General features: G+C 37.2%; 1 protein-coding gene across 11 annotated transcripts in view; it reads right to left on the bottom strand.

Annotated features, from left to right (window-relative positions):
* Positions 1-20,287, bottom strand: part of BIRC6 (baculoviral IAP repeat containing 6) — a 267,757-nt gene that overhangs the window by 7,931 nt on the left and 239,539 nt on the right. For 10 of the 11 annotated variants that reach the window (XM_032172644.2, XM_032753345.2, XM_058426665.1 and 7 more), the window contains 6 exons: positions 16,673-16,818; positions 15,608-15,718; positions 12,808-13,025; positions 10,870-11,031; positions 7,700-7,777; positions 3,186-3,374 (listed from right to left, as the gene is read on the bottom strand). In XM_032172644.2, coding sequence (XP_032028535.1) covers positions 3,186-3,374; positions 7,700-7,777; positions 10,870-11,031; positions 12,808-13,025; positions 15,608-15,718; positions 16,673-16,818 — 904 coding nt within the window. Of the gene's footprint in view, positions 1-3,185; positions 3,375-7,699; positions 7,778-10,869; positions 11,032-12,807; positions 13,026-15,607; positions 15,719-16,672; positions 16,819-20,052; positions 20,226-20,287 lie in introns of those variants that run through there. The other variant, XR_009209365.1, reaches the window with a different exon arrangement.

Here is a 20,287-nt window from a genome sequence, read left to right as displayed (position 1 = left end):
AAATGGCACTATTCTTTTTTTTTTTTTTTTTTTGAGATGGAGTCTCGCTCTGTTGCCCAGGCTGGAGTGCAGTGGCGCAATCTCGGCTCACTGCAAGCTCCGCCTCCCAGGTTCACGCCATTCTCCTGCCTCAGCCTCTCCAAGTAGCTGGGACTACAGGTGCCCGCCACCAGGCCCGGCTAATTTTTTGTATTTTTAGTAGAGACGGGGTTTCACTGTGGTCTCGAGCTCCTGACCTCGTGATCCACCCGCCTCAGCCTCCCAAAGTGCTGGGATTACAAGCGTGAGCCACCGCGCCCGGCCTGAAATGGCACCATTCTTACTTGCTTAATCTTATTCTTACTTGCTTAATTTTATCTTCTGTTTAATTTATAGATAGGATTTTATTTTAGGATGTTAAATTTCCTTATTATTACTGTGGTTTACATTTGCAATTTTTAAATTCTATCTTTGAATTCTATCTTTGAAAAACTGAGTAAAATTTCTACCAACATATGGTAGTAAGAGTCTATTTCTGACAAATTTAAATTAGAAAACAATTATCAATTTGGAAACATTGCTCTGTATTCTGGTTGAGCATTGCCCAGGGAGCATGTCTGCCCTAAAGAACAGACAATCAAACCTACAAAGGGAAAATCACTAGAAAGCTCTGGGAATGGATGTCAAACACCAATACGATCCCACCACATTTAATAGTTATTGGTTTGAAGCCTCTGGGATACAGAAGTAAGTGTGACACAGCTTTAAATGAAGAACAATGATAACAACAGAATCAGATGGGAGGTGAGTGTACCAGAAAAATATATTTTAAAGAACAATAATAAACAAAAGCAAAAAGCCCAGGGCATTCAAAGAGTAGTGAGTGGCATTTGATTAGGAAAACTGGGAAAGCATACATGGCCAAGGAGTGGCCCCTTTAATGCAAGCTAGGTTCTAAAGAATGAGAAAGATGATTGTCTCGAATTATACATATTTGCTTTTTGTAAAAGTCATCCCCTTCTCTGAGTTCCCTGTGTTTATTCTTCCTGAAAAAAAAATGATATGCATAAAACAAATTACTTTTTTTTTTTTTTTTTTTTTTGAGACAAAGTCTCGCCGTGCTGCCCAGGCTAGAGTGCTGTGGTGCAATCTTTGTAAAAGTACAGTATCCAACTTTGTCATTCAAAGGACACTGGAATATAAATTTACTCAGTAACAGCAAAAGCCAAAGAAAAAGAAATATTCATCAGTGCTATCTGATGAAGGAGGTGGTTTCATAGTATTCATGCAGAACATCTGCATAGTTATATTAAAGATCAATTTTATGTCAGGTAAATATACCATTTTTTCCTCTAAAATGTTACCTTTCCAGCACAATTATAAGAAATTAATGATCAAGTGAAACAATTTTAAGAAAGAAAAATGTTTCTGGACACAATCACAGCAAGTTATGATGCTAATGTAATTTGATATGGCAGGTGAAAAGTATAATTGTATTTAAGCATACTATGGAGAGACAACTAATCATAGGCAAAGAGCTACACACACGCACGCACACACACACACAGCCACACTTCAGGATGATGTGGAAAAAACCACTTCAGTGTATTAATACAGGTTTTGGAAACTCATATCATCCAATTTTTTTTCCTAAAGAAAAGGAAATGTGGCCAGGTGCAGTGGCTCACGCCTGTAATTCCAACACTCTGGAAGGCAGAGGCAGGCGGATCACCTGAGGTCAGGCATTCGAGACCAGCCTGGCCAACATGGTGAAAACTGGTCTCTACTAAAAAATACAAAAAAAATTGGCCAGTTGTGGTGGTATGCGCATACAATCCCAGCTACTCGGGAGGCTGAGGCACGAGAATCACTTGAACCGGGGAGGCGGAGGGTGCAGTAAGCGAAGATTCCGCCACTGTATTTCAGCATGGGCAACAGAGCCAAGTCCTGTCTCAAAAAAATAAAAAAAAGAAATGGCATTCTCCTTATATACACACATTAGAATAAGGGCAAAATTTCTATTTGCAAGACAAATTTAGAAACCATCTTCAATAAAAAAAAGGTTCTATGAGAAATACTTCAGAAACATATTTAGAGAGTTTGCTAGTAGAATGGTAACTAATAAAAATAAAGAATAGGCCGGGGCGGTGGCTCACGCTTGTAATCCCAGCACTTTGGGAGGCCAAGGCAGGTGGATCACCTGAGGTCAGGAGTTCGAGATCAGCCTGGCCAACATGGTGAAACCCCATCTCTACCAAAAATACAAAAAAATTAGCCAGGCGTGGTGTCACATGCCTGTAATCCCAGCTACTTGGGAGGCTGAGGCAGGAGTATCGCTTGAACTTGGGAGGTGGAGGTTGTAGTGAGCCAAGATCATGCCATTGCACTCCAGCCTGGGCAACGAGAATGAAACGGGATAGGACAGGTGGAAAGGAAAGGAGAGCAGAGGGAGAGGAGCGGAAAAGGAAAGGAAAAGGAAAGGAAAGGAAAAAACTTCTCAAAAATTTAGTCAGATGTCTTTTAGAATATAGATGGTTTTATACTTCATCTGTACTATCTACTACCTTTTTTTTTTTTTTTTCTGAGACTCGGTCACCTAGGCTGGAGTGCAGTGATGTGAACACAGCTTACTGCAGCCTCAAACTCATGGGCTCAGGCAAACCTCCTGCCTTAGCCTACTGAGTATCTAAGACTACAGGTGCCACCATGCCCAGCTAAATTTTTAAACTTTTTGCAGAGATGGGGTCTTGCTATATTGTCCAGACTTATTAGTGATCTTTGGGATTAACTCTAAAAACCTACAGTTTCATATACTAGATAAATATAAAGGCAAATATAATACTAACAAACTATATTGTAAAATGTCTTTTTTTTTTTTTTGAGATGGCGTCTTGCTCTGCTGTCACCCAGGCTGGAGTGCAGTGGTGCAATCTCAGCTCTCTGCAACTTCCACCTCCCAGGTTCAACCTCACCTTCCAAGTAGCTGAGATTATAGGCGCCTGCCACCACACCTGGCTAATTTATCTTTTTTCTAAGTAGAAATGGGGTTTCGCCATATTGGCCAGGCTGGTCTCAAACTCCTGACCTCAAGTGATCCACCTGCCTTGACCTCCCAAAGTGCTGAGATTACAGGCATGAGCCACCGTGCCCAGCCTATATTGTAAAATGTCTTTAACAAAGTATTTCACTAATTTTATTGAACATACCTCTTTAAAACATGGTGAAGGGTTTCTGATTTGTTCTAGCATTGCCCACTTAACTGTTGCTTGTCGAATGTTTCCATCATATTCTCGAGAACTCTGTGTGCCACTGGGAGTGCCTCTAGACCGTTCGTATCCCGGTTCATTAAAATAAGGCTCAGCTACTAATATAAGGGACTGGACAGACACCAACACCTAAAGAATAAAGGAAAATAACAGCTATGATGGGACATTTTTACCATGGGTTAACTGATAGCCTACTTTATCCACAAAGACTCTTCTTTAATATGTGTTTCCACAAATTTTTATCACAATAAAATCAATGTTTATGACTATAAATTGAAATATTTCATTATAAAAGCAAAATAAAATTAGGCACAATACAGCCATAAGTAATACTTACGCATCTGTTTTTACTCTTGAATTCTTGAATAGTAATAGATATGAAGACTCTATTTCCAAAAAAATGCTAAAAAAATCTTGTTTGTAAACAACTCATAGCAACATTCTGCTCAAACTGTTCTTAAGGAGCATAAAGCTAGCCATGTAGTCTTTTTTTTTTTTTTTTAATAAGACTGAGTTTCACTCTTGTCACCCAGGCTGGAATGCAATGGCATGATCTTGGCTCCCTGCAACCTCCGCCTCCCAGATTCAAGCAATTCTCCTATCTCAGCCTCCCGAGTAGCTGGGATTACAGGTGCCTGCCACCACGCCCGACTAATTTTTGTATTTTTAGTAGAGACGGGGTTTCATCATGTTGGCCAGGCTGGTTTTGAACTCCTGACTTCAGGTGATCTGCCTGCCTCGGCCTCCCAAAGTGCTGGGATTACAGGTGTCAGCCACTGTGCCTGGCCTAGCCATGTACTCTTAACAATACTCACTTATAAAAAAACTATGCCTGAGACCATTTTAAATTTTCATTCCAAGGAAAATTAACTGCTACAGTATCACAAAAACCTTATTAGAAATTCTTATTTATTTTATTTTATTTCTTTGAGACGGAGTCTTGCTCTGTTGCCCAGGCTGCAGTGCAATGGTACAATCTTGGTTCACTGCAACCTCTGTCTCCTGGGTCCAAGTGATTCTCCTTCCTCAGCCTCTCAAGTAGCTGGGACTACAGGCGTGCGTCACCAAGCCCAGCTAATTTTTTTTTTTAATTTTTAGTAGAGATGGGGTTTTGCCATGTTGGCCAGGCTGGTCTCGAACTTCTGACCTCAGGTGATCCGCCCACCTTGGCCTCCCAAAGTGCTGAGATTACAGGTCTGAGCCATCATACCCGGCCAGAAATTCTGATCGACAAGATGGTCTTATGGTTCTAAAGACCACTTCCAACCCACCACTTATTTACCAGAAGGCTTGTCCCAGATGTAACATATATTAAAGAGAGGTGATTTCTAGCGAATACAGTATTTCCAGTTAATATATCTATAGAAGTCAATAAAGTAACATCTTTGAAGGCAGGAAAACATCAGATATTATCTACCCAATTCATAATTGAAAAAGAACAGCAATTACACTTTTGTTAGGCACAATGATTAAACAGTCCCATGGATATGCATCTTATAAGTCAAAGTTAAAGAGAACTTTAAAAATGAGTACTCGAAAGTAACATATTTGACCCAAAATAGAAAGTGACCATACTGATGCCAAAGTCAACTATGAGAAAAACTTTAATTCATATTATTTCTGAGACAAAGATCTCATATTTTTCATTTTTATTTATTTATTTTTTTGAGACAGTGTCTTGCTCTGCTGCCCAGGCTGGAGTGCAGTGGTGCGATCTCAGCTCACTGCAACCTCTGCCTTCCGGGTTCAAGCGATTCTTCTGCCTCAGCCTCCCGAGTAGCTAGGGTTACAGGTGCCCGTGACCCCATCCCGCTAATTTTTGTATTCTTAGTAGAGATGGGGTATCTCCATATTGGCCAGTCTGTTCTTGAACTCCAGGCCTCAGGTGATCTGCCCGCCTCCCAAAGTGCTGAAAATTACAGGCAAGAGTCACCTCGCCTGGCCAGACATCTCACATTTACTGACACTTCTGAGATAACTTTCAAAGGCATACTTATTAGTTACTGTCCTCTTCCCTTTTAAATAATTGTCCTCTTCTGTTAATATAAGTAGGGTATAATTGCATTTTGTACAAAAGCACAGAAAGAAATTAAATATTCATTACAAATTTATAAAAAAGGACTCATTTATTTATTTAACCTCATCTCCTTTGAGACACAATATGGTTTTATAGATCTCAGGCGGTTATAGTAATTTAAAAATTACTTTAGATTCACAGCCTATTTTGTTTAAAACAGCAAAGCAAAGCCCACTAAAGGAAGCATAAAATGTTTTGCAGACGCTGGGGCCTATTTGACGGTGAAAAGTGGGAGGAGGGAAAAGATCAGAAAAAAATAACTACTGGCTGGGCGCATTGGCTAACGCCTGTAATCCTAATACTTTGGGAGGCTGAGGCAGACAGATCACTTGAGATCAGGGGCTCGAGGCCATCCTGGTCAACATGGTGAAACCCTGTCTCTACTAAAAATACAAAAATTAGCTGGGTGTGGTGGTGCGTGTCTGTGATCTCAGCTCCTCAGAAGGCTAAGGTGGAAGGATAGCTTGAACCCGAGACGCAGAGGTTGTAGTAAGCCAAGGTTGTGTCCAGCCTGGGCCACAGAGTGAGACCCTGTCTCAAACAAAAAAAAAAGAAAGAAAGAAAGAAAAGAAAAAGAAAACAGAAAAAAAAATAACTATTGCATACTAAGCTTAGTACCAGGGTGACAAAATAATCTGTAATAATCTGTATAGCAAACCCTTGTGACATGAGTTTACCTATATAACAAACCTGCAGTGGAACCCCTGAACCTAAAATAAAAGTTAAACAAAAAAGAATGACTGTTTTGTGTACCAGAAAAAAGGAACAAAAAATTACATCTGAGAAATAAATGTGGCTATAATTTATTGTCTGCTAAGAGAGTAAAATATAAAGTTTGTATTTGATAAGAATAACAACAAAAGATTCATTATCAGAGATCAATACTTCCTGCAATTAAATTCAAAAAATACTTTATGACATGGGTTATCTTACCACTGGGTGATCCAGCAGACATTACCTTTTTGGAAGAGTAAAAATGCCACTTTATTTTTCAATAGTGAACTTAGCTATTTAATAGCTATAATACATATTTTAGGGAATTTCTGGACCACTGGATTGTCTGAACTGGACACAGTCATTTTAATGCACACTACATTTTACCGTAGGCAGGAAATAAGCAGAGAAACAGTAAACCCTTGGCATGAAGGATTTCCTCTTTTAAAAAAAATCTGATTTTCAGTATTATAAAATAAAACTTTAGGCCTGAGAAACAGTGTACAATATTTGAAGTCATAGGGATCACAGTAAAGTTATCTGTACATTTAGAACCTATATTTTCATCATCTGTAAAAGGGGCATAAGATCTACTTGTGTTACAGGATGAATGAGAGAATTAAATAAACTTTAAAATACAAAACAAAATCAATTCTACACTAAAAATAATTTCTATAAATATATTAGAGGCATGCAAAAAAGCAGCCAGCACGAACTGTCTGATCAACAGAACTTCACTTAAAAAGCTATTTGGATCAAACCAAAAAGTAGTGTTTATTTTACTTATACCAAGCTAAAGTGTTTTCTTAGAATCTGAGTTGAAAATCAATTGGTAATTAACATAAAAACATACAGTATATATGATATATACATATCTTTATATTGATGTAATAATAATAAATATTTATTTTTAATCCATAATGTAGGCTCACTGATTTGAGTCAATTTGTTGGTATTTTCAGAGTAAAGACTTATTCACAAGCCAAATTTACTGTCCCTTTCATTTTTATTTATTGATTTTTATTTTTTAGATAGAGTCTCCCTCTGTCACCCAGGCTAGAGTACAGTGCCGTGATCTCGGCTCACTGCAACCTCCTCCTTCCGGGTTCCAGCGATTCTCCTACCTCAGCCTCCTAGTAGCTGGGATTATAGGCACGCCCCACCTCGTCCGGCTAATTGTATTTTGTATTTTTAGCAGAGATGAGGGTCTTACCACTTTGGCCAAGCTGGTCTTGAACTCCTGACCTCAAATGATCCACCCATCTCAGCCTCCCAAAGTGCTGTGCCAACACACCTGTGCCCCCTCTCCTTTTTAGCTTCACGTTAGCATCTGCACAAGTGTAAGAGGCTTTCATAATCTGTTCAGGAACAGACATCAAGAAACACAGGTAACGGTGGGCACTGCGCCTGGCCTGGAATTTTTTTTGATGGGAGTTTTGGCTAAACTCAGTTTTTGTTTTATGCCCCAACGTGAGATTTTAGATTACACATAAGATGAGACTCCACTATGCTAACTTCTCACCTATAAGCTATTTAATATGCATTTCCTAGTAATCTATCTTTTTTTAGGTTTACTATATTTATTCTCGGTCACTAAAAATTTTTTAAAATACTACACAGTTCTTTATTTCTTAAGTGAAAATGTCAGAGAAATTCTGTTTACTTGCAAAAAGCTTGAGGTCTGAGGATTCCACTTCTCTTCTGGTCTTCCATGCCACGTGTTTAAGATGCTTAAACAAACCTGACGAAGGAAAAAAGCATAAACAGAATTGAAAAAAGAGTGCTTAAAAACAAACTGTCATAACGAGAAGTAAAAACAAAATGCTATCATGTCAAAATATCTCAGTTTTATATGTCCCCCAGACAAAACCCTAAGGGTTGTCTGTTAAAACAAATTGGCATCTTCAGATGTGATTCAAATTTGTGTGGCATTATAACTTTCTCATAATGCAAAACAGACCAGCACCTATTATATGTCAACACAAATAACACTTTAATGAAAACTGCATTATTTTAAAAGCAAAATATTTTTAATTAGCACAGTTGTACATATTTATGGGGTGCAGTGTGATATTTCAATATGTGTATACAATTTGTAATGATCAAAATAGGGTAATTATTGTATCCATCACCTCAAACCTTTGAGTGTTGGTAACATTCAACATCCTCTCTTCTAGGTGTTTGACAAAATACAATTTTTATTTACTATAGTCACCCTACGGTGCTAAACAACAGAACCTATTCCTCCTATCTAGCTGTAATTGTGTATCCATTAACCAACCTCTCCCTATTCCCTCCTCTCTACCTTTCCCTCCCAGCCTTTAGTACCACTATTCTACTCTCCACATTGAGATCAATTTTTTTAGCTTCTACATAAGTGAGAACATGCAGTATTTATCTTTCAATGTTTGATGTATTTCACTTAACATAATGTCCCACCAGTCTCATCTATGTTGCTATGAAAGGAAGGATCTCATCCGTTTCATGGCTGAATAGTATTCCACTGTGTATAACCACGTTTTCTTTATCCATTCACCTGTTGATGGCCGCTACGTTGATTCTGTATCTTGGCTATTCTGTATGGTGCTGCAATAAACAGCAGTGCAAATATCTCTTCAAGATTCTGATTTCTTTCCCTTGGATATATATTCAATAGTGGGACTGATAGATCATATGCTAGTTCTATTTTAACTATTTTTAATAAAGAAAAGTGGTACTATTTTATATTTTTGTATATTTCTTTCTAAATTCTGAAAATGCAAAACAGCTTCACAGAAGAGACCTTGATTTAATTATCTGCCTCTACATTCAACTAGTTGCAATATACTCCTTTGATTCAAGTATATGGATCAAATCTAGCCTCACGCAAACAGACCCCCTAAAAGAGTATTCAGGCTTCCCAGGGTTCCTCAAAATATACTTAAAGATAACATTAGACACTTACTCACTTAGCAGGGAAAAACTGGGGACACTTAATCTGCACCTGTAACTACTCTTGTAATAAAAATAAAACTGGGCCATATCACATGTGTTCTTCTGGCATATATTCTATCAACATAAAATATACTCATCAGATTTTGTACACTTTTAATAATTTTATAATTTTATATAATGGCCAACAGATTTGGATAATAGGTGGTTCTTTTTTTTTTTTTTTTTTTTAAGACAGAATTTCGCCCCTGTAGCCCAGGCTGGAGTGCAATAGCACAATCTGGGCTCACCGCAACCCCTGCCTCCCGGGTTCAAGCACTTCTTCTGCCTCAGCCTCCCAAGTAGCTGGGATTACAGGCATGTGCCACCACGCCCAGCTAATTTTGTATTTTTAGTAGAGACGGGGTTTCTCCATGTTGGTCAGGTTGGTCTCAAATTCCTGACCTCAGGTGATCCACCCGCCTCAGCCTCCCAAAGTGCTGGGATTATAGGCGTGAGCCACCACGCCCGGCATAGGTGGTTCTTGTAAATGCAGAAAGGCCTGTCTCCTTACTACTCTTTCAATGCTCTGTGAAAGCAAGAACGCAAAATACATTAATTCATTCAACAGGTAGTTGATTAATAATTTAAAAAGAGTTGTATCTGTAAAGTCTTGTGTATTATTCAAAGTGCTGTCATACATATACCATTTGATCTTTAGAGCAAGCTTGTGCAACCTGCAGGCCACATGCATCCCAGGATGGCTTTGAATGCAGCCCAAAACAAAATCGTAAAGTTTTTAAAAATATTATGAGATTTTTTTGCTATTTTTTTTTAAGCTCATTAGCTATATTGTTTGTGTTAGCGAATTTTCGTGTGGCCCAAGACAATTATTCTTCTTCCAAAGTGGCCCAGGGAAGCCAAAACATTGGACAGCCCTGCTATAGGGCATTCTTGGGACTAAGAGTGACAGATATGTATCCTCATACCTATCTGTAGATACAGGACCTAAGGTTAAATGCTAACAGTGTGTAAACTTTAAAAATAAGTCCACAATTGCATGTATCATGGAACACATAGGTAAGTATGATGGTAAAAGACTATTAACTTAAGATTCCCAAGCCCTTACCCTCTTCTCTATGCAATGAAGCCTTGAGAATTATTTTCTTAAATATATCTTAATATTTTACACTTACACTCTATTCAAGTTCCAGTGTCTCAAGTAAAGTCAACGTTGCTATCTCCTCTTCCCTACTCAGTTATAGAAAACCTGTTCTTTGTTCTTCCAAAGAAAGTTCTGCCTCTGGTCAAATCTTTTGCAACAAACCCAAAAAACTAATTCTAGTTTTATGATTTGAGCTAATGATAATTTGCAACCACGTATCTGAGGCAGGCTGTACCTTTTGAAATTCTTCTCTTCTAGATTTTAAAACATTGAACACTCAGCACAGAATTTACCATTGAATTTCTATCAAAGTATCCAAAACACCTCTGAAAAATACTCTTTTAAATCTAAATTTTAAAAGGTTTATGGTCATATGAGATGATTTTTATTATGTCTTTTGGTCAGCTTTTTTGTAAATGGGAATGCATCTTCCTACTTTTAATACAAGAAAATGTAAAAACACTTGAATATAAGGTACACCTTAAAGTAAGTTCCTAATAGCGTGTATCACAGAACTTTACGTGAAGTCCCTGAGTAACTTCTTAAGACTATAGTGCTTCTTAATTAACACTTAACTGTTTCTGCTCTTTTCAGTTCCTTCTTTTCTATTCCTTAAGCTAATCTGGATGTAGGGAAGAGAAGTACAAAGAAACCCATGCCCTCTTAGCAGATAACTAAAACAAAATTTTTCTTCAAATTACAAAGAAACTTTGTATACAATCATTGGCATTTGAAACAAAAAATTGCAATTAAATTACCTTGCCATCATTATAAAGGTTTGGATTGAATCGCACGCTATGACCACCAGTTGTCTCTAGATTCACAAGAGGGGGTGAACTGGGATAATCTTGAGGAAAATACACATCAAACTCAAAGCAGCCATTTGCATAAGGGGTGTCCGCTGGACCAGTTATTAGAACCTGGACATATATAAACATACCAAAGTCTATGTTAATATTCCTCAACACTGATATTTAGAAAAATACAATCCAACATGAAATAAGAACAACCTTCGTTTTCGGAGATGGAGTCCCACTCTGTTGCCCAGGCTGGAGTGCAGTGGCGTGATCTCGGCTCACTGCAACCTCCGCCTCCTGAGTTCAAGCAATTCTCCTGCCTCAGCCTCCTGAATAGCTGGGATCACAGGCACCTGCCAACATGCCCGGTTGATTTTTGTATTTTTAGTAGAGACCAGGTTTCCCCATGTTGTCCAGGCTGGTCTCAAACTCCTAGCCTCAAGTGATCCGCTTGCCTAGGCCTCCCTAAGTGCTGAGATTACAGGCTTCAGCCACTGTGCCTGGCCAAAATAAGAACAGCTTTTTTTTTTTTTTTTTTTTTTTTTTTGACAGTCTCACTCTGGGCCCAGGCTGGAGTCCAGTGGTGTGATCTCGGCTCATTACAACCTCCACCTCCTCGGTTCAAGCAATTCTCCTGCCTCAGCCTCCCGAGTAGCTGGGATTACAGGCATGCACCACCATGCCCGGCTAATTTTTGTATTTTTAGTAGAGACGAGGTTTCATCATATCAGCCAGTATGTTCTTGAACTTCTGACCTCAACTGGTCTACCCACCTTGGCCTCCCAAAATGCCAGGATTACAGGCATGAGCCAGCATACCCGGCATTTTTTTTTTTTTTTTTTTTTTTTTGAGATGGAGTTTCACTCCGCTGCCCAGGCTGGAGTGCAGTGGCAAGATCTCAGCTCACTGCAACCTCCACCTCCCAGGTTCAAGCGATTCCCCAGACTCAGCCTGCCAAGTACTGGGATTATAGGTGCCTGCCACCACACCCAGCTAATTTTTGTATTTTTAGTAGAGATGGGGTTTCACCATGTCGGCCAGGCTGGTCTGGAACTCTTGACCTCAAGTCATCTGCCTACCTCGGCCTCCCAAAGTGCTGGGATTACAAGCATGAGCCTATCCAAAAAATCAAAAGCAGCAAGCAAACAAATAAAACTTTCTACAAGTCAATGGGCCAATAGTTTTAGCTGTGTATCTATGGAAGACAGAATGTTTAACCCATGAATTCAATCATAAATATAAAGAAAGTTTTCTTTTTCAGGTTAAATGTTTAACATTTTCTTGATGCAGCAGACTCTTGGAATTTAAGGCCAGATTATCACGTGTTAAACATAAAAGTAGAGATTATATATTATTGTATTACCTATAATTCACAGATCTTAGGAATTTAAAAAAACATAAATTTCCTAGAAAAGACAGAAAATGACAAAGTTTTGAACAGTGACACTAAAAAACATGAGAGAAGTATCTTGTACAACAAAGCGGAAATCCTGTAACATTTTTTAACTGATCAGCATTAAATCCTTTGATATTGTGACCAGCTTCACACAATCTTTGCTCAAGGATGATGGCTCTTTTGATATTTTCTAAATTTTTTTTTCAACAGCAGTGTGATCCACACACTCTGAACTAACATTAGAAAAGGGCTCTTTGTGGAGGCTGCAGTGAGCTGTGATCACATCACCGTACTCCAGCTTGGGCAAGAGTGAGACCCTGTTGCCAAAAAAAAAAGGGGGGGTGTGGGGGAGGCTCCTTTCACTGCCGTCTAAAAATGGTCACCAAAATTTCTAGTATTTTGTATAATTTATTTGTATAATATTTCTAGTTTTGTATAAATATTTGAGTAATTAGATGAGCCAAGGAGATAAGGGAGAGTGCTTTATTATCATTATTTTTTACCTTCATGATGTCAAGTCGCTCCTCATCACAGCGTACAAACACGCTAGAGGATGAAGACAGAGGCAGTGAGGTTGAAAGTGTCACAGCTTCCTGGGCAAGGCGGCGAGCTCTGGCAGCACTGTTCGCATCATTAGCATTTTTCACCTGAGACATGTAGTGGTAATTTACTTTAAATCCCAATTTCCCATCTTCATCTTCAGAAACCATTTCAAATGTATCTAAAAGGAGAAGAAAAAATAAAACCCAGAACTGGAAAAAATTGTTATAATGACAAAAATCACAAATAATCACTAATCCTTCTCCCACTCAACTGGAGAGAACTTCCAACCGTGGAAGAATAGCAAAAGTGTAAATGTTTACATAACACCTATATATTAGCACTGCCAGCCAGATGGATTAGCACTGCCAGATGGATGGACTCTTGTCTTTCACATGCTATAGGGATACATTTTCTTTAACTTTTATAAAAAACAATCTAACAGATCTAAGAAATGGGCCCATTACTATGCTCAGTGGGAAAATTTTATATCATATAGAGGACAGGGTCTATTAACTCAAAGATTTTATTAAATGATTCGATCAAAGACAATGGCTACTTGATAAAACATGCACAGCCTGTTTTAATCAACAATTCCTCTTCTGTTAATTTGTCCTATAGAATTAATCCTGGATATGCACAAATATTTACAGGTAATAAAAGCCACTGAGATGTTGCATATGATATTTAAAAACTAGAAACAACCTAAAGTTCCACTTACTGGTTAAACAAATGGCAGCCAATCATATTATGGAATTTTAGGCAGTTAGTAAGTATCAAGTTGTAAAAGAATTATACTAGAAAATGTTTGATACATATGGTTGAAAATGCAGTTTCTTATAAAAGCATCAACTGAAAACTTGTATGTTTTCAGACTTATTTTGAAAGCCAATGGGGAGCAAACTTGATTATGTTTAAAGTCACATACTTCGAGAGTTTATGATTTTATGTAGTATGAGAGAACTCTTCTAGCTAGCTAACATTAATGAAGGTGTCTGGACACACGATTCTAAATTTCTGACAGGTAGTAACTTTAAACCAGAATTTCTCACACATAAGGATCCATAAACACATTCATATACATGAAATGAAACTTTCTGGATTGAAAGAACTAGTTAAGGAATTTGTAGATATGAAATGTGACTAAACGCCTTCAAGAATAAGAACACGGCCATATATCTTTAAAAGCCATTAGCTGACATATTTTTGATGATCCAGGAAGCAGAATGAAATCTAAAGCCCAATAAAATATTTATGTCCAACAGAAACACACATACACAAACATATGTCTAGAAACTCTTTTCTGACACTATTCTTCTCGAGTGTTGGCTGGACTTAGTGAGTGATGGTGTACACTTTCTAAGACAAGGTCATAACAGGCACTAACAGGCACTATGGCTTTTTCTGAATTCCTGACCCACGTAAAGAGTGAGATAATAAAGGTCAGGAGTTTTTTTTTTTTGAGACGGAGTCTTGCAGTGTCGCCCAGACTGGAGTGTCTCGGCTCACTGCAACCTCCACCTCCAGGGTTCAAATGATTCTCCTGTCTCAGCTTCCTGAGTAGCTGGGATTACAAGCATCTGCCACCACGCCCAGCTAATTTTTGTATTTTTAATAGAGATGGAGTTACACCATGTTGGCCATGCTGGTCTCAAACTCCCAACCTCATGACCGCCCACCTCGGCCTCCTAAAGTGCTGGATTACAGGCGTGAGCCACCATGCCTGGCCAGGTCAGTTTTTTAAAGCAAATAAGTTATAGGGGTAATTTATGTGACAATATATAATACAGAACTATTTGATAAAATAACAAGCCATAAAAAACCGTGGTAATTGTTAATTAAATTCATATAAACTAAATAAAGTATTTGGTTTTAGTACTTTAATACACAAAGGAATTTTCAATAATATCTTTATTATTTAAAAACCAAGTTAATATTATTACTTAGAGTGAAGTTAACAGACTAGACTGCCAAGCTGAGTCAGGCAAAAGGCTATATCATTAGACACTGACCAAAACGCTTAACAAAAGTATAAATCACTTTCATATATATTATCTCTTGTGCTCTTTATGGCAAACCTGAAAGTAAGTAGAGCAAAAGCTAAATGATTTATAATGAGGTTTCAAAGACAATATGACAAAAATCTGTTTTCTGAATCCTACTTTAGCATTTAAAAAAATATAGTCCAAGATTTTTAGGTTGTTTCTCAAATGAAAAAGCAGCATAGACAATAATAGTTAATAATGGTCATCAAAATTTGGTATGTGTTTTCTCATAAATCAGTACCATATAAAGGGTACTGATACAATCTTTTTGCCAGTTCTTACTTGTCAAGAGTTTTGGAATGGGAAAAGCTAGAACTGAACTATGTGTAATTACATTTTCTAAAGGTGAATTGCAAGGAAATCTAAAATGGCAAGAGTAACAGACTTAGTTTAAAGTTCTGGGTCTTGGCTTCCCTCAGGCCAGGATGTACAGAAATGAAGAAGTAAATAAGGAAAAACATTTTCTGCCTGTTTTGTAGACACTTGGCTTGGATTTTATTTTTTCTAGGCTCTTACACTCCTTCTATTGAAGTCACAGTTTATAACTAAAAATAGACATAAATTCAAGAGGCAAAGATGATAAAAAATGTTGATATGTATGAAGTAAAATTCATGTTACAAGCAATTTTAAAAATCTTTAATTTGCTAAAACACATTTCAATAGCACTGTTAAAAAATGGAAAGTGAGATCTTAAGCAAATCAAAAATTTCATCTTACCAAACTGTAATTTCTTCATAACAGCCACATATTTTTCTTCAAGTGACTTTAATACTGACAAAGGTTTGGGTTTCATAGCCGCCTTCTTGGAGTATTCACCCAGTTTTTTTTCTGTTATTTAATATTTCAAGATAAATAACATAAGTATACATTTAAAAAAATAAAACTAAAAACAATTCTCCTCTAGAGTTCAAATTGTGAATTCCAAAAAATTGCCAAATTCTTCACAATTATCTTATTACAACCGCTGAGAATAAAAAATTTCTATTTCATAAACATAACAATAAAGCAAAAACATAATCATCTTTATGAAAAGCAGAAGTGAAACAATAGATAATTCAGATCACTTTCTTCAGCTAACATAGGAAAATATCTATCCATCCATCTGCCTATCTATCTATCTATCTATCTATCTATCTATCTATCTATCTATCTATCTATCTGGAGACAGAGTATTACTGTATCTCCCAGGTTTGGAGTACAGTGGTGCAATCACAGCTAACTGCAACCTCAACTTCCCAGTCTCAGGTAATTCTCCCACTTCAGCCTTCCAGGTAGCCGGCACCACAGGCACACGCCATTATGTTTCATGTGTTTCGTAGAGACGGGGTTTCACCATGTTGCCCAAGCTGATCTTGAACTCCTGAGCTCAAGTGATCTACCCACTTAGTCCTCCCAAAGTGCTGGGGTTAAAGCCGTGAGTCACTGCGCCAGCCAAAAATATCAATTTAAACTAAATTCTCACCCATAGTCTTAATGTACTATTTTCTATTTAATACAAAGGCATTTTTCAATTTCATGAATTTCAGTGGGAAGAAATATTTATGATGTATGTTCTCAACCTACTAAATTTAGCAATCATATATAGTAGAAATATTTTAAAATTAGACTATACATGATCGAAATCAGATAAAGAACAAAATCTAACAGAGAACAAAATTTTTAGGTAAACGAACTTGCTTTAAAATCATTAACATAAAGCAAAACGAGAAAGGCAGGTTTCAGTAAGTAAATGAAACATCTTTAAATCAAGTGAAAAGTGGCATAATAGGAAAAGTTCTGTACCTTGATTTGCTTGCCGCAAACTGGTGGTGGCTGCATAAACTATCTCAGCAGTCTTTTGGATGTCTGGTACCAAAAGAGTAAGTCCTTCTGGTTCTTGATCAGACACATCTGGTTTTACTCCTGTTTTAACATTTTCCCTTTTAGATCTGAATTTTTTTAATATGGAAAGAAATGCAAGGAAAATTAAGATTTTAGGACTAAAACACCTCCATAAATCAATAATAGTGGCAAAATATACAAATGAGTGTGTGCATTTCATTTGTCACACATATGATCTATATTAACTTGCTTTTGAAGCCATTGGCTAGTAAAGTTATGGGTAGGTTTTCCCTTCTAATATAAAATCAGAGAAAAGACAGATATTATGCAAATGTCATACCGTAAAAGACCCATTATACCTGATGTCCTCAGAGACACACTTTTAAAAACACACCTAATTATAAATATTCAGAGAGAGAAATCACTTCTACACCTAAAATATTTGAGAATTAAAGGACCACAAGCAGTTTTTAAATTTTAATACTATTTGTATTTCACTCCGAATTAAATTTCCAAGAAAAAAAAAAAACATATTTTAGAGTAAAATGTAGGTTCATTACCAGGTGTCTTAATACAATGTGTTTCTATACATTGGATCTTTTAATGAAACACTAAGTTTTAGGGCATATTCTTTTTTTTTTCTCGCTCTGTCGCCCAGGCTGGAAGTGCAGTGGCGCAATCTTGGCTCACTGCAAGCTCCGCCTCCCGGGTTCACACCATTCTCCTGCCTCAGCCTCTCTGAGTAGCTGGGACTACAGGCGCCTGCCACCACGCCCGGCTAATTTTTTTGTATTTTTAGTAGAGACGGGGTTTCACCGTGGTCTTGATCTCCTGACCTCGTGATCCGCCCGCCTCGGCCTCCCAAAGTGCTGGGATTACAAGCGTAAGCCACCACGCCCGGCCGGGCATATTCATTTTAAAGATATTATTCTGTTATTTCCTATCACGATCTAAAATGTACCCAATTTCATTTCACATTGTTATCACAATAGGATGTATTACAGCAAAGTTTAAGTATATAGGACATTAAATTTTTATTTAAATTTTCTAGATAAATGTACTAGTAGTTTAATACAAGAGTCACTGAAAATACAACTAAACATTATTTCCTTTTCTCTATTCCAACTCTCAGCACATTATTGACATAATAAACATCTTTACACTACTGCTTAGAATTTCAAAAATCTACATCTCTATAATTCTTTAAATAGATCATTTGAAACAAACTAAAATCGTATATAAATAAAAGTGTTTAAAATATTTATGCTAAGGTATGATCTAAACTATACATCATTTATTTTTTTAGTTGTATACCTACCTAAAAAGGGACTTGGTCATTATATTAAAATACTATCTCACAAAGTGGTCATGGAGCCTTAGAGAACTATAAAAAGAGTAACAGACAGTAGAAGAATCCTTAACAAATAGGCTGGGCACGGTGGCTCACGCCTGTAATCCCAGCACTTTGGGAGGCCGAGGCGGGTGGAACACCTGAGGTTGGGAATTTGAGACCACCCTGAACAACATGGAGAAACCCCATCTCTACTAAAAATGCAAAATTAGCTGGGCATGGTGGCGCATGCCTGTAATCCCAGCTACTGGGGAGGCTGAGGCAGGAGAATTTCTTGAACCCAGGAGGTAGAGGTTGCAGTGAGCCAAGATCACACCATTGCACTCCAGCCTGGGAAACAAGAGTGAAACCCCATCTCAAAAAAAAAAAAAAAAAGAAGAATCCTTAACAAATAATACTATGTCATCTACATACAAATGAACCTTTCCTTGTCACAAAAACAAAAATCTGCTCAGAAGCTATTCAATCCTTAACTCAAGGTAGATAAACAGTAAACTAAGAAGCCATTCAAGTGGGTAGGATGAATAAATGAAAATAGTATCATGCATGTGTTTTGAATTTAGTTCCTACAATGTGTAAACAAAAACTAGTTTCTACAGATATCTTTAACTAGAAGGTAAAAACTTATGTCACCTGACTTAACTGAAGAGGTATAATATGTCACTGAATGGCTGCCTTTTTTCCTGTGCTCTCTTCTTATCTTCTGAGTCATAAGAAGTCAGAGAACACATGGCCACTTTCCTTTACCACTCAGGAAATGACTTGGCAGATGTTATACTGTACACCATTTCAGTCATCAACTGTCATCTGTGTACGTGTATCTGAATATATGTTTTTGCATATATAAGGAGAGTATAGTGTATAGTGTATAGACTGAAATATCAGATAATTTTACTGCTAGAGTCAACTACTATACTGTGTCTTTTACAGCTATGAAATTAAGGTGAGACTGTAGTTTAACAGTGAATCACTTCTTAATAAAGATATGATTCTGGTAGAGTAACTCAAACTGATTACCAACTTCTGCATTTGTCAATAGCTATTAACAATCAGTGTCAAACACTGAGAATGAAGAGAAGTGCATAAGCTGCTTGACAGTACCCACTTTGAATTTACAAGGACTCTTCCTCCCCAGTTGTAAATGATTCTCTATTACCAGGTCTTGAAAAATTATTAAGTAACAGGGCCACTGAATAAGAAAACAACAGTAAGTTGTTTCAGAAAGCAGTTATGATTACAGCCATAATAAAATATAGTTTCCTGAGCCTAGAATCAATGAGTTAACCCACTGTACTCTCAATAAAGATTTCACTTAAAGAAACATATCTTGCAGAGAAGGAAGATATGAAAGTGAAGCTCTTTTTCCAGAAAGGTTATTTTCTCTTTGATGAAACAAGAATCTCTAGCATGGAGCGTGAACTGCATTAATCCAATTTAGGTCTTTATTGTATTTACCACCCCAGTGTGTAGATTACCCTTGGAACTACTGATTATAAATGTCAAGCTCTATTCATGCCAATTTCCTAAATCCACTTTTAAAAAGAAGATTGGTAGGAGATTATTAAAATAGTGCACAAGGTTAGGATGATTTTTTTTTTTTTACTGTAATTAAGAAAAAGTAAAAGAAAAATAATTGTGCAAGAATCCTCAGAAGTTTAAAAATTCTTTACACCAAATGTGTGAAAGAAATGATATGTATTTCATATTGAAGACAATGGTTGAATCATAAAGCAGATATATATTAGACCTCTGCACCAGGTTCTAATGAAAAATTTTTACTTGAATAGTCTGACAAAAACACACCAAAAAAAAGAAAATCTCTAAATGGTGAGAATACTTTGAATATATGAAGAACACACACTACCTGCCTATCAACGATTCTAACTAGTCATTGTCTGACATTAAACTATAGCCAGTAGTCTCTTTTCTATAAAAGTTGCAGGTTACTGTCAACCCATATGTAGGCCCAGCTCATGAAAAAAGGCCATACCTTAGCTCACATCCTGAAGTCTGTGTGAAAAGCTATTTGAGTTCAAGGCACCTAGCTGGAAGTAGGTCTTTGAGACTGACAATGGATCCAACATGGTAAAAGCAATCAGCGACGGCCGCTACCATGGTATCCGCTGCTTTGTGCATACGTTGAATCTGGTTGTGATCACTGCCCTGAAGAAATACGAGGAAGCAACTGAAGTTTCTACTATTGCACAGAATTATCTGCAAACATT

The sequence above is a fragment of the Hylobates moloch genome, unplaced genomic scaffold (genome assembly GCF_009828535.3).
Source record: "Hylobates moloch isolate HMO894 unplaced genomic scaffold, HMol_V3 SCAFFOLD_13, whole genome shotgun sequence".
Lineage (NCBI taxonomy): Eukaryota > Metazoa > Chordata > Mammalia > Primates > Hylobatidae > Hylobates > Hylobates moloch.
The sequence above is the reverse complement of the archived record's forward strand: the minus strand, read 5'-3'. Positions and strand labels throughout refer to the sequence as shown.